The 26,892-nt window shown below is 41.1% G+C and overlaps 1 protein-coding gene across 2 annotated transcripts in view; it reads left to right on the forward strand.

Moving 5' to 3' along the window:
- Positions 1–10,847, forward strand: part of LOC144254712 (cilia- and flagella-associated protein 221-like) — a 93,473-nt gene extending 82,626 nt beyond the window's left edge. For both annotated transcript variants that reach the window (XM_077798201.1, XM_077798202.1), the window contains exons 22-23: positions 6,437–6,532; positions 10,739–10,847. In XM_077798201.1, the coding sequence (XP_077654327.1) occupies positions 6,437–6,532; positions 10,739–10,847 (205 nt within the window). The remainder of the gene's footprint in view (positions 1–6,436; positions 6,533–10,738) is intronic.
- The last annotated feature ends 16,045 nt before the right edge of the window (positions 10,848–26,892 follow it).

Raw genomic sequence — 26,892 nt, forward strand, 5'->3', positions numbered from 1 at the left:
AGAGTTGGGGCTTAGTGGAAAGAAGTTAAGTCACTGGGCATGTGTCCCTGCAGGGGACTTGGGGAGTCTGCTCCCTCCTGTCTCTTTTGCCTCCTGGCTGACATGAAGTGAATAGGCTTCTTCTGCCACACGCTCCCCACCAGGATGTCCTGTGCCACCACAGGTCCCATGGCAGCAGGGCCAAGTGACCCTGGACCAAAACCTCTGAGACTGGGAGCTTCCATAAGCCTCTCTCCTTAGAAGCCGACTCTCTCGGGTGTCTCGATGCAGTGATGGAGGGCTAACACACCGGGATCACTGTGCCTTGAAGTGAGAAAGAGGAAGTGTTCTGAAGTATGACTTCATTCCTTCAATAAGACAGATGTCTTCATTTTTTGTTTGAAATGTATGAATAAATTTGTTCTGGGCCTTATATGAATTGCTCATTTCACAAATGAAATCATTTAACACCTGTCACTTTTCAAAATATTATAGAAAGTCATTTATCAATCCATTTTTTCTGCTTCTTTGGCATCTGCAAAAGTTCTTAGGTCTAGTCCAGTGGGGCAGAACACTTGTACAAATCAGGCAAAGCGGAGGTCTCACTCACAGAGAGGCAGCAAGAATAAACAGAAACTCAGGATTCAGGGTGAGCCAGCTGTGTTAGTTTCTCATCGCCGTGACCTAAAGACCTAACAAGAGCAACTCAGAGGAGGAAAAATTTATTTTGGGCTCACAGTTTCGGAGATTCAGTCTGTGGTTGGACAACGCCATCGCTGTGGGCCAGAGGTGAGAAAGAACATCAAGGAAAATGGCCAGGCAGCCAAGGAGCAGAGAGAGAGAAAGAAAAGGGTCTGGGAAAAAGATAGACCCTTCCAAGACACACACCCCAGTGACCTGCTTCCTCCAACTTGTCCTACCTCCCAGGAGTCCATTCAGCTACCTGTGGGTGAGTTCACTGATGAGATCAGAGCACTCACTTCTGGAAAGCCTCACCTCTGAACCTGACTGCATTGGGGACCATGCTTTCAATGTGAGACTGGGTAGTGGATTCCAGACCCAAACTATAACTTCCACTCCTCAAGGTAGAAAGCTGCCCAGGCTGGAGGTAGCCACATGGACAAATGCCCCCACATTGATACATTGCCGCTGAGGGACCCTGAGAGTGTGATAGGGAATGCTCACTCCACTCTGCTGTTATGCCTGAGTGTCACATGGGTCACTCAAGCATTGCTGAGAATACTGTTCTGAGAGGAACAAGGACACAGCCCAGTTCTGGACATTTCCTCCTGTCTCAGGATGTTGCAGCCTCGGTATTTTCTGTCCAAGAATTGCAAGCAGTGGTGTAGACCATAATCCAGAAGTTCAGTCCCAAATGTCATTATCCCAAATGTTGAAATCTCAAACAATCAAAATCCCTAAAGTCAACACTCCTGAAAAAAAAAACGATCCTGAAAGATTAAAATCCCAAATGTTAAAATCCTGAAAGCTGGGGCTGGGGCTGTAGCTCAGCAGCAGAGCGCTTGCCTATCATGTGTGAGACACTGGGTTCCATCCTCAGGACCACATAAAAATAAACAAATAAAATAAAGGCATTCTGTCCATCAACAAATACAAAAAAAAAATTGTTTAAAAAAATTCTGAAAGCTGACATCTCGAAAACCACAATTCCCATGAAAAAGAAGCTATGTAACAAGGACAGAAAGCCAAATTCTGGAGAAGGGATTGGTCATGCAATAAAGCAACGACAAAAACTTGAGTTTAAAAATGCATCATTGGTCTGCATTGATATTCCTTCCACTGGTGAAATTCCAGAAGCTTCTAATAAATTAAAATCACAATTGCCTGGAGAATTCATTGATGTTACTCACTGGTTCAAAAATAATGATGTACATGGTGGGATAAGAAGGCAAGTTAGACAACAGCGCTGCTGTTTGATTGCTGGTATTATTTCCGCTGAATTTGTTGTCTGTACATGAGTGCATGCAGAATGGATTTCCACGTTGCCAAACAATGGGAAGATTTAATAGGGGATGCTCATGTCAGTATGAATTGAATCACAGAAGAATTTCAAAAAGAGTGGCGTGTAGGAAATGAATGTAAACATATTCTCTGAGGAGAGGCATAACCTAAAGAAAAACAAAGCAGCTATTCATTGCGAGGCAAAGCTTCGAAAGCTGGTTAATGATTGTGAAGGTAAGTCAGCTGCCACACACTATCTCTGTGCAACTGCCCATCATCTGGCCCAGTCACACACTTCTTCACATGTCAATGTTCCTTTTTAGTTCTTTTGGGGAGAGGGTTCGTTTCTTTTCTTTTTTAGTTTTTCTCTTTTAACGCCACAATTTTTATTTATTCATTCATTCATTTATGGTTCCAAGGATTGAACCCAGAGCTGCTTAACCACTGAGCCACAATAAAAAGGGCTTTTTATTTTTTATTTTGAAATAGGGTCTCGCTAAGTTGCTTAGAGCCTTGCTAAGTTGCTGAGGCTGGTTTTGAAGTTGTGATTCTTCTGCCTCAGCTTTCTGAGCCTCTGGGATTACAGGTGTGCTCCACCACACCCAGCTGCTCCCACTATTTTAAATTAAATGTTATTTTTTACATTTCCCTATGCTATGTAGTTCATCTTCACATCATTTCCAATATGGAGGTATAAATTGTGCAGAGGCTTTCAGGGTTTGATTCATTTCTTTCTTTTTACAAATTTGAAACTTTTTTAAAAAAATATTTATTTTCTAGTTTTAGGTGGACACATATCTTTATTTCACATTTATGTGGTGCTGAGAATTGAACCCAGTGCCTCACACATGCCAGGCCAGCACTCCACCACTGAGCCACAACCCCAGCCCCACAAATTTGAAATTTTTTGACATGAAAGTACATTATTCATAGTGTCGGCTTCATGTGTATGCATTGTGTACGCACTTCCTCCATAATTGGACAACTGCATTTGTGAAAGATAAAATTTCTTGAGAAGTTGGCTCTTTGGGCAACTGCATGTGCAGAGTGACCCATGATGGTTTTGATCAGTCTTATCCAAAAACTTGGGCATTTCAGATGACTGTAGTCCTAAAATTAGGTTAGCACAATTACCAATCACAGTGATGTGCATTTATACATTCCACCTTTTGACCTAGTTCTTAAAAATACAATTTTTCTACTTCTGGCTCTTAAACCCAAGCAACTGTCATTAGCATGCCTGAGTATTGTATGCTTGCAAAAATATGTTTATCAGGGCTGGGATTGTGGCTCAGCAGTGGAGCGCTCACCTAGCATGGGTGGGACCTGGGTTCAATCCTCAGCACCACATAAAAATAAAGGCATTGTGTTGTATCCATCTACACCTTAAAAAAAAGTTTAAAAAAATATATGTTTATCATTATTTCCCATTTTATACTGTAAAGTGGCCTATGAAGTGTTTTGTCATATTGTATGTTTTTCAAATAATACCATCTTAGAATGTATATAAGTTTCTTTTAAAGAATATTTAAATTTTTTTACAGAATTTTAAGATCTTGATCTTTGGGATTTTAGACTTTGAGGATTTTGACCTTTAGGAATTCAACATCTGGGATTTTGGCCCAAACCTTGCAAGCAGGACAGGAAAGATCTGGGTCATCCAAGGCTGTGGGGACCTACCCTCCTATAAGTACCCTTTTGATTTTCACTCCTTAGCTTCATTATTCAAAAATGTTTTCAGGGCTGGGGTTTTGGCTCAGTGGTAGAGCGCTTGCCCAGCACGTGCGAGGCACTGGGTTCAATCCTCAGCACCAAATAAATAAACAAAATAAAGTTATTGTGTCAATCTAAAATATCTTTTTAAATGTTTTCAGTCTTTTTTCCATATTGTACTGGTGCATTATAATAATACATAATAATGGAGTTCATCATTATATATTTGTCCATGCCCCCAGAATAACAATATAATGTGGTCAGCATGGATTCCCATTATTCCCCCTTTCTCTCCCACCCGCCTCCCCCTGGTTCTTTCCTCTACTGCTCTCCCTTCTATTTTCATGAGAAATGGTTTTATTCTTAATAAATTCAAACTCTCATATTCTAAACTATACCACCCCTTATGATGAAGCAAAGAAATCCTGATAACTCAAGCATTGATAACCATTCATCACTGTCGTGGTTAGACTAGGGTCCCAGCCACTGCCAGCCTGTTCTGTGATCACAGGAAATGGTTTGGTACTTGCTAGGCAACAGTGTCCTTCACACAGTATGTACTCAAAAAATAACTATTTGTGGCATACTGTTTCAGTTCAGTTTTACACATAAATAATCAATTAGTGAAATTCTAAATAGCCGATATTTCCCGTTCTTCTAAGACCTGCCCACATGCTCCAGGCAGTACTTGAGCATCTAAGCCTGGAATCCTGCTCTAAAAAGGAAGGTTGAAGTGGTTTCTAAACAAAGCCCCACATGGGGGCATTCCTAGAGAGCACCACAGCTAAGGTAGGATGATGGTCTGTGCTTGGTTCGGGTTCAGAACAATCCTGACTGTCCAGCCCGCTAGGGGGACATCAGCAGGCTAAAGGAGGGGCAGCCTCTCCTCCATCCAGCTCCGATGTGCACACTATTGTGATTCAGTTTCCTAATAATACTACTTCATACGGAGTTATCAGAATTACAGGAGATAATTGATGCTGTTGAGGAGAATAGTAATTAAAATAACTGGCATTTACTGAGCACAAAATCTGTAGCAGGCAGTGCTTGGAGAGCAGTCCCATGTAATCCCCACGATGAGGTCTTATTATTATGCCCACCTTAGAGATGAGGAAACTGCTCTGGGAAGATAATGCCTGCCAAGCACAAACATAGTGATTCACGTATAGCAGCTGCTCAGTAAACATTAGCTTTCAGCCATGTGAGACTAGGACTTTTTTTTTTTTTTTTTTTTTTTTTTGCAGTTTTCTAGGGTATTCTCCTTAATAGAAAACCGCCCTGATCACCTGTGCTTCTGTATCACTGCTGGTAAAGGGTGCTGTTTGTAACCCCGAACTTTGAAGTCTTTGTTCATCTTGGAAGCATTTCACTTTAACTGAATGTGGTGGAAAAGGCTCTTTGTCCATTCATTGCTTTTTTCTTCTGAAGTCAAAGAGATGTTGAATCTAGAGGCTAAGTTCCTTGGCCTCCCCAGCAGTTAAGCACTACATTTGATGAGGTCTTTGCCGATGAGATATTGGCAGATGAGGTGAGAAACTTGGACAAAGTGTGTCTCCTCTACACTCTTCCTTTCCACTTTTTCCAGCTGAAATTCAAACGGCAAATAATATCCAGCTTTAACCATCAAACCTCATAGCTCTAGGCCACAGTTTGGCAAATGATAATCCATGGCCAAATCTGCCTGACACCTGTGCTTATCAAGTTTTACCAAAACAGCCACACCCACTCAGTTACGATCTATGATTCCTTTTGTGTTGCAATAGCAGAGTTAAGTAGTTATAACTGAGACAATGTGACCTGCAAAGTCTTTAGAGTAAAAATGTGCCACTCTAGGGAAGGTTCTAGAAGATTAAACTAGATTCCTTGAATTTCTTTCCCTGTGGACTATTTAAAATCTACCAAATTACGTTATGTCTGTGGGTGAAAATGCCAAAAAGAATCCTGCTTATATATATAATTATAATGCAGTAAGTGAAATAATAATAACAACAACAGAAGAGAGACCAGTTGAGCAGAGCAAGTGGATCAGGTGGAGAAAAGAAGGGAGGGGAAGGGAAGGTCCTGAGAAAAGAGGCTGATCAAATTATGTCATGGGCATGCAAACATGGCATAATGAATCCCATATAATGCATAATTATAATTCACCAATGAATTTTTTAAAGGAACAAAAAGAAGAAATATATTATTTAATTTTAAAGCAATTGTGAATTTTAAAGTTATCCTTTATAATTGATTTCTATTCTAATTCCATTGTGGTCAAAGAAAATAGTCTGAATGATTTCACTCGTTTTGTTTTTATTTATTTATTTATTTATTTTAGTTGTTAATGGGCCTTTATTTTTTATTCACTTATTTATATGCAGTACTGATGATTGAACTCAGTGCCTCATACACGCTAGACAAGCACTCTACCACTGAGCTACAACCTCAGCCCTAAATGAATCAACTCTTTGAAGTTATTTAGGCTTTCTTTATGGTCTAAGATACAGTCCATTTTGGTAAATGGTCCATGTGCACTTGAAAAGAATATGAAATCTGTGACCCCATTTCTAAAAATTGCTTTTTATTCTCTGGTTATAAATAACTCTTCCCTACCATTGTTTGTTGGCAGAAAGCAATTTAGCAGCTTTATGCTTCGCCAAACATAGACTCATCAAAAGTAGATGTTTAGGACTAATGTTGAAAGAACAAGGAATGCCGAACTCCTCCGTGAATACAACAGTTCATCTATTTTATGTTAGGAAGGAAAATCAGTTCCCATAAACATCTTATTGCTTTTCAGCAAGCTCTTTGAACATAATATAGAAGTTACATTGACTCCAAGAATGATTGAAGCGGAATTCCCTCTGTTGGACATTAAGGACACCAAGAAGGAGAAGTAAGTGGTGGTTCTGGGGCCTTTTGATCCAAGAGGTAGTCTGAGATCAAAACTGTCATGTTATCTGACTCTGAATATCTCAAGCTTTGAAAGAAACACATTTCTGTTGTTTCCTATACTTGAATGTCTATTTTATTTTATGCACAATTAGCCTCTTGAATTTGGTGAAGCAAGTGAAACTTTAGAAATTGAATCCAGTGTTTTCATTTGCTTGTCATTTGGCTTCAGAGACACATGCGTTCATTATTAACAGCTGATGGAGTTTCGTTGAATATGAGGGAGTGTGCTTTAGGACAGACCAGACCTGAAGCTGAATCACAGCTCTACCATTTATGACATAGGAGATCTCGAGCCCAGCCACTTATCTGGGCCTCAGTTTCCTCATCTGTAACATGCAAAAAAAAAAAATACAATCCCTTGCACAGGGCAGTTGTGAGGATTGATTGAGATGCCAAATGTGAAAAACATTCTTTCTTTCACTTCTCTATCAGGGGACCAGGTAAACTAAAATCATCCTTTTAAAGACTGGTTTGGAAAAATATTTTTGTAATTGTAAATAACCACCTTGAATTCATAGGGGTTTATAAGTTTAAAATTCCACATATCCTTTTTTAAACTCTCTTATGTTTTAAAGTTCCACATAATCCCCAAACCAGATAATACAAAAAATATAATAACTATAATTCTACCACCCAGAAGTAATGATTTGCATAATTTGATTTATGGACTTCCAAATATATTATATATTAATAATATATTATAATATTAATTATATATACAGTTTTAATAAAATTAAATCATATTATATATATAATTTTACCTTATGTACTTTTATTTAACTATATATATAAAATATTTATAAATATAGATAGGCAGTATTATATTTCATTGAGTATAGATGTACTATAATTTATTTTACTATCTCTCTACTAATGAATATGAAAACTCTTTTCAATGTTTCGATGTTGTCAGTAGAGCTGCATCAAATACTCTGGTGTCATAATTCCTTGAAAACTTATCAGACTTTTTTTCCTTCAGATAAATTCCTAGAAACATAAATGCTAGATCAAGGTACATTTTAAGGTTTTAATATAGATTGCTTAGTTGCCATCCATACCTCCTACCAGCAGAGGTCAGGACTGCCTACATCGGAGAGCCCTGGACAACATGGAATAGGATCTTTTGGGGAAGGGTGGGGGATTGGTTTGTTTGGGGTTCTGTTAATGATGGCAGTGGTTTTTGTTTTGTTTTTTTTATTTTTCATCTTTATCAATGTGATAGATTTTTTTTTTAATTTAAATTATGGGATTCCACCTCTTGGGTCCCCTTCTTTCTCCGGGAGAAGTCTTTTCTGCTGTCCTTTAATAAACTTCTAATTTCTACTCTGAAAAAAAAAAAAAAAATTAAATTATTTTTTCTTTTTGGGGGGATGGAAGGCTAGTACTAAGGATTGGACTCAGAGGCACTCAACCACTGAGCCCTATTTTGTATTTCATTTAGAAACAGTGTCTCACTGAGTCGCTTAGAGCCTCACTATTTCTGAGGCTGGCTTTGAATTTTCAATCCTCCTGCCTTAGCCTCATGAGCCACTGGGATTACAGGCATGCACTACCACCACGCCTGGCTTAAATTTTAAATTTAATTAAAAAGGCCATCTCTTCAATCCCCAGCACCACACACACAAAAAAAAAAGTCCATTTCATTGTTTTAATTTTAATTTCTTTGTTTTAAAGTTTTTTATGCTTATCAACTATTTTTTGTATCAATTATTCTTGTTTATGACAAGCTTATTTTGCCTGTGTTTCTTTGTAACACTCCCCCACATATTAAGGACAGTTGCTCTTTCTTATATGGGCTGCAATTTTGTTTCCTTAGTTTGTCTTCTAACTTTAGAGAGTTTTAGAGACTCTGGGTTTTCCAAAAGACATGCTCACATGTCTCAGAGCAGTATTCTCTGGGGTTTCTCTGGCTTGTTTGTGATAGTTTCAGGCACCACAACAACCAACATTTCTCAGAAAATAGATGGGCAGTTTGTGGTAAAAGAAAATTTAAGAAATAAAATTTCTAACAGTGAGCATCTATTTTGATCAGTTAATTAACTCAATAAAATAATATCATAATATACTACACTGCACACACACACACACAAAATAAAAACTCTTGTACCTGAACAAAGAGAGGCATTTTGCATTTTGTTTCAAGTAGGTGACTAAAGGGTTTTTTTGTTGTTGTTGTTGTTAAACATTTTTTTAGTTTTCAATGAACCTCTATTTTTTTTTTATTTATATGAGGTGCTGAGAATTGAACCCAGTGCGTCACTCATGCTAGGCAAAGATTCTACCACTGAGCCACCACCCCAGCCCAACTAAAAGTTTTTAATAAAAAACTTTTCTTCTATTTCAAAAAGTATCCATAGATGTAGAATGACTTTGTCCATGACCTAGGTAATAGTCAATACTTTTCTATTGCTCTTTAATGTGGTTTTTCACCCTTTATACTTGAATATCAATTGATAATAAAATGAGTAAATGAAGTAGGAGTTATTACTTTATTTGTTAAACCAAAATACTGCATCATTTTTTTCTTTTATTTTTATTTTGGCTACTTTGCAAAAAAAAATAACCTAAAAATAAACTCTGAACATTTTTTTGTTCATCAAATTCACTTTTAATTTTTATTAAAATATTTATATATGTGCATTTCACCCATTTGCAGTAAACATTCCCAAATGTACTTTGAATTCACCTCTTTTGCAGTTAAAATTATTTATGTGCATGTCAAAATTGTCAACATGGTTGTCATTTTATTGGCTGTATAATAGTCTAATAGGATGATATCTCATAGACTATTTTCCAAAGATTTTTTGGTCCCGAAATTCTTTTTAACTCATATCAAACATCATTTTGTGCTTGATTTTGTCTACTCTATCTTATCCTATACATCTCCCTCACCTCCTCCAGCCTCAATCAACCAGAGCTTAGACAGATGGGACACAACAACATGAACACATAAATGATGTTTCATTTTCCCATCAAAACTGCTCTGCAGGATCAGGGGTGCAGCTCAGTGGCTGAGCACTTGTCTAACATGTACCAGGCCCTAGGTTCAATCCCCAGCACTGCAAAAACAAAAAAAAAGCAAAACTAAAACAGAATAAACAATGTGCTGCTTTCATATGTATTTTCATGGAAGTAAAGAATCACCTGTTCTCCCTTGACGGCTGGAATTACCTGAACAGATTCTTTGCTCACTGGAAAATGGTCTTTTTTTCCCCTCAAGACCCATTAAGGAGAATCATTGTATACTGTCCCAGAAACTGAGCAAGTGACTTTAGTTGCTGACACATCATTCAACACTGCTAAGATCATCACAATGTTACTCAATCATTAATATCTTTAAAAGGAGTCATGATCTCTACATTTTAGACATGATTCCATAAAATGGTGCCAAATTCTTTTCTTTAATTGTGTGCATTAGGGAACATTTCAGTTCTCCAGTTTTAGAGATTTCTAGTTCTCCAAAAGTGTAAGGCATTTGCCAGAGCATGACACATCGCTCTCTCTAGACAGCGTCTTAGAATCATTTAATTTTATATTGGGTACCCCCATTTCCTAGGCAGATCATATAGCTGAGTTCACAATCTTTAGAGGGACACCTGTTCTTTCAACCAATACACTCAGCATCTCCTCCCAGGTATCTGAATGGTGGGACACTCCACAACAGCCTTCCCACTGCATGTCCAGCTACACCTTCACCTGTGGCCCAGCCTCCCCCCTAAGAAGCAAGGTGGCCCCTAGGAAACCTAGATACTCCCCATTTCTCAGCCCTTTGTCTCAGACCCTATGATACCCCTTAACTGACAGCCTCTTCTTATCTCACATTGGGTTCAAGTTCTACCCAACAACCCTTGGCCAAACCCCCATCAACCTCTAGCACACCTTGAGCACCTGAACCACCTCATCAGGTGCATAATCCACCTTTCTTCTTTCTTGACTGAGTCACATCCCCAGCCCTTTTTAGTATTTTTTTTTTATTTTGAGACAGGGTCTCACTAAGTTGCTTAGGGCCTTACTGAGGATGGCTTTGATGATGACTTAAAATCTTTATGTGTTAAAACAAAAACGTCAACCTTCACTGGCATTGGTAGATGATTTGCATGTTTTACAAAGTGCCTAACATGCCCTTATTGTGCTTTCTGATATTCAGAGAGGTGAAAGACCAGGCACAAGCAGCAGAGAAGGCAGGAGAAAAGGTCCTTGAGGAGATGAAGAATCTGCAGGCCAAAGCTCTCAACGCATACCTGATTCTAGAATAAAAATCACCAGGAGGTCAGTTCCTCTTGTTTGCTCTCTGCAGATCACTGTGGTCCTTTGTGTCCACTTATGGTCTGACCATTTGGGGAAGTTCCTAGAGAGAAAAAAAAATGACATGTAGATGTACATATGTTTAAATTATAATTTTTCTTTCTAAAAATAAAATGTTATTAGTATCATGGCAATTTCAAAGCTTCTTGGTGCAAGATTTAGTGCTGGAATGTTGGAACAGAGCCTTCTTGAGCAAGACGTGAGCCCCGGTGCCAAGGGACCAAGAGCCAGGGGCTGACAACATTTGAGGGAGCCTTTTGGAGGGGTAGGGGGCAGGAGCCAGAGACAGGATAGATTTGGGGAGAAGGCTGCTCTCCCACCTCTGCACAGATTCAGCATTGCTGACTTTGGCTTCGGGAGCCAGTCCCAGGAGGCATGGACGCTAGCTCCCCAACAGCAAGGGGAGAATGGACCTGGAGGGGTCACTGCGAGATGATTAGAGCTCACAGACTGGTATGGGAACAATGGGAAAACATCCCTCTGGGGACTCCCCTGAGACAAAGGTCCTTGAGGAGATGAAGAATCTGCAGATCAAAGCTCTCAACAAATACCTGATTCTAGAATAAAAATCACCAGGAGTCACCAGAGGAGACTCCCTGGGACAAGAGGTTGTTGCAAAGGGCACCAAATAAGTAGGCAGGCACTGTGCCCTTGAGCCAGGCCTTTCAATAGTGTTTGTAAACATGACCAGTGAGGCTGGCAATATTTTAGTCGTGTTGTAATAACACATAATTATCCAAATATATTTGAGTGTATGACTTCCACTCATTTTCTTTCTTTATTTGTTTATTTTTATTGATTTTTTAAATAAATGACAGTGGAATGCATTACAATTTTCATTATACATATAGAGCACAATTTTTCTTATCTCTGGTTGTATATAAAGTTATGTTGACACCAATTTGTGTCTTTATACATGTACTTTGGATAATGATGTCCATCACATTCCACCATCATTGCTAACCTCCTGCCCCTTCCCTCCTGCTCCCAACCCTCTGCCCTATCTAGAGTTAGTATATTCCTCCCATGTTCCCACTCCCTATCCCACTATGAGTTAGTCAACTTATATCAAAGAAAACATTCGGCCTTTGTTTTTTGGGATTGGCTAACTTCACTTAGCATTATTTTCTCAGTGCCATCCATTTACCTGCAAATGCCAAGGTTTTACTCTCTTTTGTTGCTGAGTAATATTCCATTGTGTATATATGCCACATTTTTTAATCCATTCATCTACTGAGGGGCATCTAGGTTGGTTCCACAGTTTAGCTATTGTGAATTGTGCTGCTATAAACATTGATGTGGCTGTGTCCCTGTAGAATGCTGTTTTAAAGTCCTTTGGGGAAAAGGTAACTCATACATTGTGGGTGGGACTTTCCAAATTGGTACAGCCAATATGGAAAGCAGTATGGAGATTCCTTGGAAAACTGGGAATAGAACCACTATTTGACCCAGCTATTTGCACTCATTTTTCTATGCATAAGCTATATATATATATATATATATATATATATATATATATATATATATGTAAGTACATATATATATATATATATATGTAAGTACATATATATATATATATGTACGTACATATATGTGTATGTGTGTGTAAGTACATATATGTGTATGTGTGTGTAAGTACATATATGTGTATGTGTGTGTATGTAATTATAAACCCACCACACACCTGGCCCTTTCGGGAGAACATGGATGGCTGCCATGTCCAGGATCCCTTCTGCCAAGAGCCATTCCCAGGGCAACTCTGTTTTCCAGGTACAGCCTAAGCACCATAATACCAGGTGGCTGGCGGGGAATGGGGGGGGAGTTGAAGTGTTCACTTGAACCTGGTTATCAGAAAAAGTTGTTCTGGGTTTTGTTTTTGCCATACTGGGGATTGAACCCAAGGGCCCTCTGCCATTGAGCCACATTCCCAGCCCTTTTTATTTTTATTTTAAAACAGGGGCTCCTTAAGATGACCAGGCTGGCCTTGAATTTGTGGTCCTCCTGGGATTACAGGCCTGTGCCACTGCACCAGGCTAGTTGTCTTCTTTTTAAAAACACGTGTGTTTGCATCCTGTCTTGCATCAGGGTCTTTCTGCACAAAGGAAGAATTGCTGTCTGCAGGGGTAGTGTGAGTAGGATAAAGGGCTGGTGGGACAGTCAAGCCCTTAACTGGGCTTCACTGAGGACCACAGGGGCCTTCCCAAAGAACAGGAATTGCCCAGGACGTGGATGCTAAAGGCTTCACAATCCTGTACAAGCCCAATGTGGCTGGATCCACCTGGATTTCGGAAACCCTGCTTAGGGGACCTACTGAAAACTTCTACTGTATACACTGGTGCTAGATGCCCAGAGCTGCTTTTTCCTTTTGAATTGCCCCACAGACGTGGGGCTGGCTTCTGGTTACCTGTGTAAGTGGCAGGAAAAGGTGAGAAGATGAGAACTGGGGCCTGGCATCACCAGGAGTATGGCCACTCGTCAGGAACTCTGTTGGTACCAGCAGGTGGTGCATGGAGGGGCTAGCAGATTCCATAGTGGGCAGATGCCCATTTTGCATATCTGAGCACTGAAGTAGCACCCCCTTTCTCCACAGAAAAGTCTTAACTGGGCCTCTCCAGAATTCTTCACCATGAATTTTTTAGGACTGTCAGCAAAAGAGTCTCTACAAAAGAGTTCAATGTAGATAAACTTCCTATTTTCCTGTTGCCCTGTTTTACTTGGCCACTGACCCGGAAGATACCAGTGCTCCAGATGCTGGACACCCCTTGCTAGTTTTTCACAAACGTGTATCTACTATAGTAGTTTGTAGAAATGTGCAAACAAGGCCTCTGGACTTGAGCTGGGCTTCACAGAGATGTCTACATTTTTAAGATAAGAGAAGTTGCCAGTTGGGCTCCTGGTAACAGCAGCAGGGGGAGGAAAGAAAGGGGAGAAGAAGCTCTCCCCTTCTCAGGTGTTGTCCTTGAAAGGTTAACTTGCCCAGAACAGTGAAAGAAAAAGCTGCTTTTATGTGAACTTCTACAGACTGTGAACTTCCAAGCCCCACCCCCTTACACGCTGGGTATAAAGCTCTGAAACTCCCTGAACACGGGGTTCAGGGGATTAACTGATTACAGCAAAAGCTGTGCCCTCTGAGCCTGGCTGCAGCCAAATAAAACTGCTTCCTGCTATCTTCAGTGCCTTGCCTTGTTTGTCCCTACAACAGCAAAAGGCTCCAGAGAGCCCTCAAGGCCTGGTGTTCGGTCCTGGCCTGCAGTAGTGCAGACTTATGGTGCCAGTTCTTGGTATACTGACTCTGGGCTGAGGACATCTAAGGCCAGGTCAGCCACAAAGGCCCAGACTCCTCTTTTCACTGAAGCTCAGGGGATGGAGACCAGACTCGAACAGGGGAACCCATTGATAATAGTGGATTCCCTCAGCATTTGTCACCCTCTGTACCCAGAACCAGTAGCCACCTCTCTCTCCTCTTGCCAAGAGAACACACTTCCTTACAAATACCTCCTCCCACTCCACTCCCGCCAGTCCACACACACACACACACACACACACACACACACACACACCCTAGTCTCCATCACCTTCAGCTGCCTGGTAATTAATACCAGGCAAGAGGGCAACTGCATCCCACCTCCAAGCCCATTGCAGCCCCCAGAAGTAGCCTGAAATGACCAGATGGCAACCCCATGACCTGACCTTTCAAAACATGGGGAAAAGGCTCCTGTCTAACGCCCATCCTACCAGACCCTGCAGTAGAACATTCACACCCCAACATTCACAAGTGTGCCCCAGAGTTCCAAGCAACTAACTCCTACCACCTACAGCAGAGGAGACCTCCTTATACCAGAATCATGTGACAGGAACTAAGGGACAAAACAGCCCTCACCCCGAGGCTCCATGGGGAAATCTGCATGTGTTCACTAGACTCTGAGACCCGACTCTTTGGCACCACTAGTCACCAAATGCTCCAGGAAACAGCGTCAGTCTGCCCACCAGGTGCTTTACACACAAAGCCAGGAGGCTAGGTAGAGCTCGTACCATTAACTCATCCATTCTGACATTTTTCTGGGACTTGTTTTTCCACCAGGAAACCTAAACTCCAGGGACAGGATGCCATCTGTAGCATATCAGGCAGCTTTTCATAACAGACAAAGGTTCTTAAGGACTCCTTCCTTGTTGTCACTCATGTTAAGTTCAATTTGGTCAAAAGTTGCCTCCATGATTCAAATCCCTACATTGCAAACAGCTAGTATGTAAACAAACAGCAACTTAGGGAAGAACAAGTTCTTCTAGCAACTAACTGGATCTCAGTCAATCACAGCTGCCAAACTTCCACCAATCACAGCCAAGCTTCAGCCAATCACAGCAGCCAAACTTCAGCCAATCACAGCAGCCAAGTTTCAGCCAATCACAGCCAAGCATCAGCAAGTCCCCGGCTGCCAACTGATCAGAATCCCACCCCACCCTCAGCCCCTCCACATCTGGCAGATGCCTTTCAATTTTGGAGGCTGGCTGATTGAACCCCAATCCTGCCTTTACTAATCATGTGGCACTCTTAATTCAAACTTCAATTTTCCCACATGCAAAGACCAGCTTCAGTGTTCATTTCACATAGGGTTGTGAGGGGTCAATAGCAAAAGGGCGAAGATGCTTGGCATAAAAGAATGATTTAAAAATATGAGCTCTTCTTAACTCACAGGGCAGGACCAAGGCACTGTTAATTTTCAAAATTCTTTTATTTTGGAAAAATGTTAAACTTAAGGAAAACTTGCAAAAATGGTACAGAGAGCTATTTTCTTATAGCTTTCTATAATGTTGATAGCAACTATGATGCATTTTCCAAAATCAGGAAATTAAAATCAATAAAGTGTTTTTTACTAAAGTCCCTTGTCTGTTCCAGAAATCAAAATCCACATTGCATTTAGTCATTATGTCTCCTTGGTTTCTCCTATTGTGTGACAGTCCCTGAACTTTTCCTTTTTTTATTTTTTTAATTTTATTACTATGGGGGGTTTTTTAGTTGTAGATAGACACAATACCTTTTATTTTATTTATTTATTTATTTTTATGTGGTGCTGAGGATCAAACCCAGTGCCTCACATGTGCTAGGCAAATGCTCTACGACTGAGCCACACACCAGCCCCCCTTGATCTTTACCTTGACACTTTAGACAGTTGCTTTGTAGAATGTCCCTCACCATGTGGATTTAGCTAATTTTTTCATGACTGCATTGAGGTTGTATATTTTTTAAAGAATTCCACAGAAGTGGTAAGTCCCTTTTGGTGCACTTTATCATAGGGTATGAGATGTCAATATGACATTACTGGTGATGTTTACCTTAATCTCCTGGTTAAAGTAGTGTCCCTTGGTTATTAGTTAGTTCTCTGTAACTGTGATAAAATGCCTGAGAAAACCAACTTAAAAGGAGGAAATATTTATTTTGACTCAGAGGTTACAGTTGGCTGACCTCATTGCTTTGGGCCTGTGGCAAGGCAGAACATCATGGTGGGGAATATGGAGGAAAGCAGAGCTGTTCACCTCATGGCATCCAAGAAGCAAAAAAGAAAAGCAAAGGGCTGGGGGCCCATATCCCCTTCAAGCCTGTCCCCAGTGACCTAACTTTCCTTCTGTGGTAGGGGCAGACGAGGCAAGGCACTGAAGATAGCAGGAAACAGTTTTCTTTGGCTGCAGCCAGGCTCAGAGGACACAGCTTTTGCTGTAATCAATCAATCCCGTGAACCCCGAGTTCAGGTAGTTTCAGATTTTTATACCCAGAATGTTAGGGGAAGGGCTCAGAAGTTCACAGTCTGCAGAAGTTCACATAAAAGCAGCTTTTTCTTTCACTGTTTTGGGCAAGTTAACCCTTCAAGGACAACACCTGAGAAGGGGAGAGCTTCTTTTCTCAATTTTTCCTCCCCAGGCCAGTTGTTACCATGGATCCCAGTTGGTGACATACCTTAAAAATGTAGACATCTCTGTGAAGCCCAGCTCAAGGCCAGAGGCCTTGTTTTCACATTTCTTCAAAGTATTATATTGGATATGTTTGTGAAAAACTAGTAAGGGGTGTCCAGCACCTGGAGTGCTGGTATCTTCTCGGCCAGTGGCCAAGTAAAACAGGGTGACAGGAAAATAGGAAGTTTATCTACAGTGAACTCTTTTGCAGAGACTCTTTTGCTGACAGTCCTAAAATCAGCCATGGAGAAGATTTCTGGAGAGGCCCAGATAAGACTCCTCTGTCGAGAAAGGGGGCGCCACTTCACTTCCATTCGGCCCCACCTCCTAAATATTCAACCACCTCCCAGCAGTACCTCTGCTAGGGACCAAGGCTCCAGCACATGAGTCTTTAGGGCATTCAAGATCCAAACCCTAGCACAGTAATTAATAAAAATCTTGGGCGAGAGACTTTAAGATACCCAGATTTCTGTTCTCATGAACTTTTTTTCTCATTCTGTATCCACATACACTCCACTGTTTGAGTCAGCTTTTCTACTGCTGCAACTAAAAGACCCGACCAGAACAATTTCAGAGAAGGAAAAGTTTATTTGAGGGCTCACTGTGACAGAGGTCGCATCCCACAGACATCAGGCTCCATTCCTCGGGACAGAGGTGATGCAGAACATGGTGGCAAAAGAGTGTGGCAGAGAGAAGAGGCTCCCTTTCTGACCAGAAAGCAGAGAGAGACTCCACTCACCAGATACACACCCCCAGTGCCACCTCCTCCAGCCACACCTTCTTGTCATCAGTTACCACTCAGTTAATCCCCATCACATCCAGACCATAATACACACACACAAAGATGTTTATGTATACATGGATATTTAGTCAGCTGTCACTGTGACAGAACACCTGAGAAAATCAACACACACACACACACACACACACACACACACACACACACACGTCTATGCTTATGTGTGCATGTAAATACTTCCGATCTTAATCCCACACCATGAGGTTCATTTTGGCCTTCCCCCTTCCTTCTTCTACAGTGATAAACCCTGTTCTCATTATCTATAATACATTAACTTATTTCTTAAATCTTAGTGCATTAACTGCTAACCCGTCTCCCTGTGAGAAACACGTTTACTCATTAAATTACTATTTACGTGTTCTTTTTTTACTTGAGCTTTATAGGGTTCAATTAAAGCACACAGTTTTCCAAAGTCTCTTAGATTTCTTTCTTTTTTTTCCTCCACTCCCATCAGTGTGGTTGAGTTATTTATTTGAAATTTAATTAGGTTTACTTGTTACTGTTTGGGTTCTATCTTTAGCTCCCCCACATCCTAGTGACTTGCTTATTGATGGGGAGGAGAGCTGTGGAGGGTAATATTACTCTGATTCTAAGAACCAGAACCATACACAGACACACAATCAGGGAAGTGCCATTCTTGCTGCCTCATTCCCACCCTCATCTTAACATCCTATTTGTACTCACCCCCTGTGAATAGGTTCTGGTTTATCCTTTTCACAGGTAATTTTTAAGTCTCCCAAGGACTGAGACTCATGCTCTCCTTCTGCATTTCACCACCATATACACCAGTCTCTGGCCTTCTCAAAGACCTAGCCTACCAACAATTTCCTAAGCATAGCCCCTCATTCTTACCCCTGGGCCTTTGCACATGCTTTTCCCCAAGACTCCATCATCTTCTCATCTGAGTGCATTCCCAGCCCCAGCTTCCCAGCCCTCTGTACCTTGGGCCCTGCACTTCTCTCTCTCTAGTCCCTGTCACCACAGAGGTGAGGCCCAGACAATGCTTGTCCAGGGAATGGCTGCCACCACATCCATATTTAACACCATTTTGTCCATATTGCTTATTCAGCATCACCCAGCCATCAGTTACTGAGGCCCTGACCGATTTCACCCATCCCATCCCCCTTTCTCCTGGGTGCCCAGCATTGCATTATTTATGTGGACGTTCTGGCTCATGGTTTTGAATCTGTTCACGTATTACTAAACATGTATTCCTGTCCATCTAAGTTTCCCCACTGATAAACAAGAGCTAATGTATCGTATTTCTCTCCCTGATCTTCAAGGGCCATCCTAAGGCTGTGGCCCCTTGGAAAGGACTTGTTGACTGTGTTGAGAATCTGGTGCCACCTGGTGGATGCCACGGGAAAGGCTTCTCCTGACTCCCAAATTGTAACCTCAGTTCCTCTGTGAACCAAATCAACTCCCAAATATGAATTGTGTCTGGTGTTCTTTCTTTTCTCAGACCACCTGTAGTGGAAAAAGGCAAGGAAACCTTAGCTTTATTTTTTTCTGCAATCAATCCCATGTAAGAAGTGCCTTCAGTGAAACTATGGGCCATGTGAAGCATGGAGGCTCTTGTGGGATTGAATATCCAGGGTTCTTAGGGATTGTGGATATAATGAAGAGCTGGCTGAGTGAATGAGTATCTTGGGGTTCAATAGCTGTCCTTAAAGGCTGCCAGCTCCCTTTTTCTTGCATTCATTCAGATTATCACATTATTTTTTCCCCTAAGGCTCAGAAAATATATTATCGAAGATCCTCAGGATAATTCAATTTCTTCTTTGTTAGAAGTAATTATTATAATTTTAACCTTTTCAAAAATCTTCAGTTTGGGAAGAATTTTCTCAGTGATCCTCCAGCATTCTTAAACACACAAGATAGCTGCAGGTTGAGTATCCCTTATCCAAAATACGGGGGACTAGAAGTGTTTTAGATTTCAGGAGTTTTCTGTTGTTTCTTTTGGAATAGTTGCATATATATAATGAGATATCTTGGAGATGGTACCCAAGTCTAAACATAAATTCATTTACATTCTGTATACACAGAGCTGAAGGTAATTTCATAGCTTTTCATAATAGTTTTAGTGCACTTGTGTTCTGACTGAAACCCATTACATGAGATCAGGTGTTTTGTTGAATTAAAGAGCATAAAATAAATATAGAAACTGTGTGTCTTTTACCCACTTAGATTCTCAGGGATAGGTAATTTGTAGAGTATATCACCTATAGAAAACATAGAACTTGATGGTAACAGGAACTTAGAAACCAGAACCTCAGATGGAAGGATGTCATCTAGCCTCTCCTGGTAAATATAGATATAGTCTCTGTAAATCTAGTAAGTTCAAGTAGTTTCCCTGACTTTTATCAAGTAGGCTGAAATAACAGCATTGATTCAGAGGTTTGTTGTGAGGTTAATTGAGATCACTGTGAATAAATAAATAAATTTTGGTATGTATTCACAATTGAGTTTTGTGCAGCCATAAAGAAGAATGAAATTATGTTGTTTTAGGAAAATGGGTGGAACGAAAGAGCATCACGTTAAGCAAAACAAGCCATACTTGGATTATAACACCCAAAGTGTTCTGTCAGCTTTTTTGTCTCTATCACCAAGAGACATGACAAGAACAATCTTAGAGGAGGAAAAGCTTATTTGGGGCTCACAGTTTCAGAGGACAACTTCATTCCAGAGGCTTGACCTGAGGCAGTCCATCGAGGTGAAAGGAAAGCAGCTCAGGACGTGGCAACAGGAAGCAGAGCAAGAAAATTCACTCACCAAAGACAAAATACGTACCCCAAAACCATGCCCCTGGGGCCCATCTCCTCCAGCCACACCTGCCTGCCTGCAGTTACCACCCAGTTCATATCCCATCCGTGGATTAATGCACTGATTAGGTTAAAGCTCTCCCAACCTAATCATTTCTAAACTCTCTTTCATTGTCTCACACACGAGATTTTTGGACACCTAATATTAAACCATAACAATAAGTGTCATATATTTCCTCTCATATCCAGAAGCTAGAGGGAAAAGCACTCAGGGAAAGGATCATGAAAATAGAAGATACACCAGTGGAGTAAAGAAGGGAATGGGGCATGGGGCAAGAGGCAGTACTGGGAAGCCAAATTTATCAAGTTATATACATATGTGAATATGCCACAATGAAACCCACTCTTCTGTATAATTAATATGCGCTAATAAAATAAAACCTTTATGGCAAAACCATAAAAAAAATAGATTATGGTGGTAGTGAGATGCACAATGAGAACACATTAACTATTAGCCACTCCTGAGATCACAGTATTTATTTGTTGAGGGAGTAAAACAGTCCTTACCAACCACTGTTGTCCTCCCCACCTCCATCCGTCCATCTCTCATTCTCAGTAGCTGAACTGGGGCCTGGGTACAAAAGAGGACTTTCCAGGTGGTGAGGGGGATGAAACACTGCCCTAAGACTCTCTTCAAGAAGGGCTCCAGAGATGGGTTTGGGTCGTTGTTCAAAGATCCAGGATGGTGGATGGTGGGAGTGTGGACTCTCTAGAGGGAGGAAGATGGTCTGATTGGCTCAATTCTCTCTCAGTTCTCTCCCAAAGATATGGAGGTGTGGGTCTCAGGTCTCTCTCTTCAGCCCTTGCAGCCTTCCAGATGACATCATATTCTCTCCTAGAGGACATCCTGAGAAAGTCCCCTGTCCAGGAGCACCAAGGAAAGGGGCATCCACTTACTAAAACACAAAGTCCATTGGTCCCCTCCCTTTCCTCAGCACAGAGAATCCTATCAGAGCAGAGCAAGCACCTTACCCAAAGAGTGCGGGTCAGCACGCAGACGGGGCTTCCTGATAGGCTGAGCTACCCATCATTCTCTTGAGAATCCAAGAGAAGCGGGTAGAAAGAGACATCAAGTTAGCAACAGGAACAGAAGCTAGATGAAATGGGGAAGTTGGGTAAGGCAACCACAGTGGGCCTTGAGCAACCAAAATTAGGAGGCCATGAGGAAATGGATTTATGGTGTTTGGAAAACAGAAAAGGCAGCAGTTGCACCAAAAGACTGGTCAGGAGGGAACCTGTGCATGTCCATTCTTGAGCTGCCCCATGCCTGGCCAGCACTGGTAGCAGGGCCAGGACTTCTCACCATTTCCTTTGTTTCTGGACAAACCTTAAGGGAGTTTATTGTTTACCTCCAAAAGCCTGAACAGATCTTGGACATTGGTCAAAGCTTGGATGCAGAAGTCTGAAGAAATATTCTCCAAAAAGTTTCATTTTAGATATTTGCAAGAAGTTTGTTAAAGCTGCGAGAATACATTAGAAGAAGCAAACGTTGAAATGATATAGGTGGTAATCAACGGACGCTGACTGCCCCCAGTAATGAACAACGTTTTATACACACACACACACACACACACACACACACACACTCCATCCTAGGTTCAGCTGCCAATATCTCAACAACTAGAGGCCTACCAAATGTGGGGCTCTTTTGTAAGGACTTCCTCTCCCTGATGGTAGAGGTGGACCTGGCTTAAGGCTGAATCTTGGTACAGGCTTCTCTTGGGTCCCCGTTAATACATAAATAAGAGTCTCCATTGCTGCCACCTTGGGCTTCAGTGGTTCTGCTGCATCCCTTCTCTTGCCCCTATCTTCCAGAAGTCCTTACCCCTGCTGCAGATTCATAACCCACCTCCAGCCACAAGCCTGACCAGATGCCCACCAGACCCTGTTACTTCCCTTAATCACTCTGGACTTAACTAAACTGTTCACCCACTTTTCTCTGGGTTCTAAGTCTGAAATACTTACCAAGACTAACCTCATCTTGCCTCCCACTCCTATTTACCTCCACCATCAGGAGCAATCAAACCAGATTAGTAGAGAGGTTAACAGAAAGCATGGTGACTTAGCCTGCACCAGCATGGATTTTCACATGATGACCCACACAGGGGAGGACCGCCCACAAGCACCCATGTGAGGAACCATCTTTGTTTCTCTTTCTGTCCTAGTTACCAGAAGAACAAGCCCTAGGAATAGATCTGTGGGTCAGAGGACAGACCAGCCCTCTCCACTTATGAGCCATTGGAGCAAAGGGTCTAGTCTCATGAGTGGTGAGGTTCTGGCATGGCAGGGGCAGCTTTGTATGAAATCCAGGGATGAAGTTTTAAAGGATAATGAGACTAGTCTTAACCAAAATGAGACTGTCTTAGAAACTGGTATTGACTGACAAGCTACAGATTTAGACTGTGCATTATTAGCAAAGGTAAGAATTAATAATAATATAGTACATAATAATATATAATAATAATAAGCAGGAAATCTGACAGTTTGAAGAGCATGGTTGGTAGCAATTAGTGGAAACCACAGTCATTTATCCCTCCATGAGCAGATAATAATCAAATGAGGTACACTGTATTCATTACCAAAAATCCCAGCTTCTGATGTCAAAAAGATACCCAGGAATAATAGTCAGTGGAAAAATTAGGATCATGGACAGAAAAGGGAAGTACAGCACAGCCCAAGCCAGGGATCCAAGATTGGATTTGTTCTCTTCGTGTCAATATATGACAGTAAAATGTGCAATGTACGTGGTATGTTAAAATTGGCAAATTGCATTTCGTGGCAATAAGAGAAGCTAATATCTCAGAGAATACAAGAAAAAAATGAAAACCTACAATATTTGAGTAGGTTTAAGTACTGAGTTTAGTTGCAGACAATATGGTCCCATGACATTTTAAAATGTATCTTTTTAGCATCGCCCTCTAATGTGGCCCACTGTAATATCACCCATTTACAGTATCAAGTAGAGTAATCTAACATGTGCCCAAAGCACCAAGATTTTGGTCTTAAATACAGTTCCCCAGTAAAAGAAAGCAGGAGTCCTTAAGAAGTATCTGCTTTTATAGCTCAAAGCAAGGATAATTAAGATGAGCCTGGAACAACAAATATTTTTGGCCAGAAAGAATGCCTCCAAAACTATCCAGGGCAATCAATCTTAAGGGAAAAGGGAGCCAGTTTTAAGACAGTTTTAAGAGGCTCCCACTGAGCAAATTGCGACAATTTTGGCATTTTTTTTTAAAAGCAATATTTCTTTGCAGAACCTATGAGGCATGCTAAAAAGAAAAAAAAGGCACGTACAAGTCTTTAATGATGTTTACAGTGTATTAACTATGTGCATACTATATTCAAGTTTTGGTCCACATCACAATTTCATCAATGCAAATCAAGCTGCTAAAAAATTCATTGAAATCTTGGTAGGGGGTGAGAAATCTCATCAGCTCTACTCAAGCAACAACAAAAAAATTATAGGAAGTCTTACTATAACAACAAAAAAGAGACTTGGAATGTTCAATCACCCCCACAGAGACTCAGCCTAATCAACACCAACTCATAATGAATCATCCTGGGATCCTCACCTAATCCCTGCCCTAGGCATTATAAGCCCCCTCAACCCATGGCAGTGAAGTGTAAAGTGGTCACCATGATGGGCTGAGAGAACATGTAACCCAGTGGGAAATCTTCTGCCGTATTGATCCATACTATGGTGCTGGCCAGGTTGTCTATAATAAGAATTCTGTGATCATTCCCCTGTTTGATATGTACTTTAGTTTTAAGATGTTTTAAATAATTAAGAGAATCTGTTGTATTTCTTGTCATACTTTTTTATAAGAGTTGCTAAAAGGTTAGGAAGATTTTACTCAATAGATTTGAAAGCTATAAGAGATCTGGGTGGTCTTTATGGAATTTGATTCAGTAGACTGAGTCAAGCACATGGCCCTTCCTAATGTAGATGTGCCTCATCTGATCCATCAAAGGTTTAAATAGAAGAAATGGCAACATAAGAAAGAATTTCTCTCTCTCACTTTCCCTCCCTCCTTCCATATCTTAAAATGGGGACAGGGGGCTGGAGACGCATTCAGTGGTTGAGCACTTGTCTGTGCCATCCCCAACACTGTAACCAGAAAAACCTGGCACATCTGACTCTTGTCTCTGGACTCAGACTTTGATCCAAACCTACCCAATAGGCTCTCCTGCTTCTCCGGGCTTCTGATTAGACTAGAACTATATATCATAGGCTCTCTTGGGTCCTCATCTTGCTGATAGAAGATCTTGAGACTTTTCAGTCTCCATAACTGTATGAGTCAGGTCCTTTCTCTTTAAACACACACACACACACACACACACACACACACACACACACACACTCTCTCTCTCTCTCTCTCTTGTTGTATTGTTTCTTTTTCTCTAGAGAACTCTGATGAATGCAGGGTTTCTTGGATTTAAGAAAATCAACTGAACTCAATTTGAAAGTGTGGTTTGAAATGTCTACAGAAATCTGATTAATTAAATAGAGAAATTGTGTAATCTAAATAAGGAATCTGTGAAGTCAATGAGCTAACTGAAAGTTAATGAAAGAAGAAAAGAAAGTTTTATTTTTATACAAAACTTTCTGGCCTTATTAATAAGATAATATTTTGTAAATCAAGATTTTTAGGCTTAAGAGACATAAGATATTCAAACTTACTAATCTAATCAATTGAATAGTAATTAAAACATTAGTAATACTTATTACTTTCATGGCCCCCAAAACCCCCCGGGGCTGGGGTTGTAGCTCAGTGGTAGAGCACTTGCCTAGCCTGTGCAAGGCACTGGGTTTGATTCCCAGCAGCGCATATAAATAAATTAAAAATCCAACAACAACTTAAAAAAATTTTTTTAAAACAAAATTTGTTTGGAAACTGTCATCTACCATTTCCTAGAAACTTGTTTTGCATTTATTTCCTATCCATCCCCCTAATCTGGTCTCAATCACTCACACCTTTGCAGTCCCCACAAGGTCACTTCCCTGTGAACTTTCAAATGCTTGGTCCATCATCAGAAAATGCCCTCCCCGTCCCCTCCTCCACTCTCCCCTCCTCCACTTGCCCCTAGTCTCTCCCTTCCCTTTCCCTTCCCTTCCCTTGGAAATCAGGTAGAATAAGTGTCCTCTCCTCTTGCCACAGCCATTTTCTCCTTCACAGACCCCAGCTCCTTTGAAGTGCATGCTATCAGACTTTTCCATACATGGCCCATTCTTGCTGCTATTATGTGCCTACCTCCTGGTCACTTCCTTTCATTCTTGAGGTTTTTTTGTTTTTGTTTTTTTTGTTTTTTGTTTTTTTTTAGCACCTGGGCCACTATATTCTTTACCACTCCCCCTTTGACCATTCTTGCCAACCGCAACTTCCTCAGAGACAATCCACCCAACATCCTGGCCACCTGTTACAGAGCCTGCTGTTCTGATTGTCCCTGAAATTATGGAGTGACAACACAGAGAAGTCATGCCATCACTGTCTCTGGTAATTATCTAGTCCTGGGAGAGGCAGGATTAGCAAGGTCCCCCAAATGTTAAATAGAGGGGCAAACATAATTAACATGCCTCCTCAACTCCTAGCAATCTCTTCCTCCTCCCCACCTCGGCCATCTGCTTTCACAGTCAGAGCCTTGACTCTGTCACCACCAACATGCTAGGGATGTAACTCAGTGGTAAAGCACTTATCTAGCATGTATGAAGCCCTGGGTTTAATCCCCAGTACACAGACACACATATACCACCCTCTTATCACCTCCTTTTTACACTTCTACCTGGGGTGTCCCTGTTCCAACAATCCTTACATCTCACTGGGTCTATGATCTTGCCACATCTTCCTTCTGCAAAGTGCTAAAAAACACTACTGGGCATGCCACTTTTAAGTGTTAAGTAGATAAACTACCCCGGGGCCCTCACTATGTTCCTCATTAGCTTAAAGTTCATGGTTCAGGCAATCACTTCTCTGCAAATACATACCCTCACCAACATTGCCCCTTTCTTTCCACTTAGTAATTGACTGGCAAATCCTAGCTCTGATTAAACTCTACTAACCATCATCCATCCCTGTACTTGAGTACCCAAACACTATTGCAGAAAATCACACAACACTAAATAGGCTCACAACGTGTTTTTGACTCAGATCTCAAATGAGCACTCAAGGCTGTACAACAATCATTACATTTTCCTGGTGGCTTCTCCCTCTTCTTAAAGCACAATTTTTCTCTTTTTCCGGGTTGGGATGGAACCCAGGGCCTTGTGCATGCTAGGCAATCTCTCTGCCACTGAGTTACATCCCCAGGCCTCTTTCTCCCTCTTCAAATGAAAATTTGACATCTTTACATCTGCTCTCTTCAAACCTCAGGTCTGTCTGAGAATCTGTCCCCTCAACCCAAGGTCACTGCTCCTCCCTCATGTCTTGTTCT

The sequence above is a fragment of the Urocitellus parryii genome, chromosome 1, assembly GCF_045843805.1.
Source record: "Urocitellus parryii isolate mUroPar1 chromosome 1, mUroPar1.hap1, whole genome shotgun sequence".
Taxonomy (NCBI): domain Eukaryota; kingdom Metazoa; phylum Chordata; class Mammalia; order Rodentia; family Sciuridae; genus Urocitellus; species Urocitellus parryii.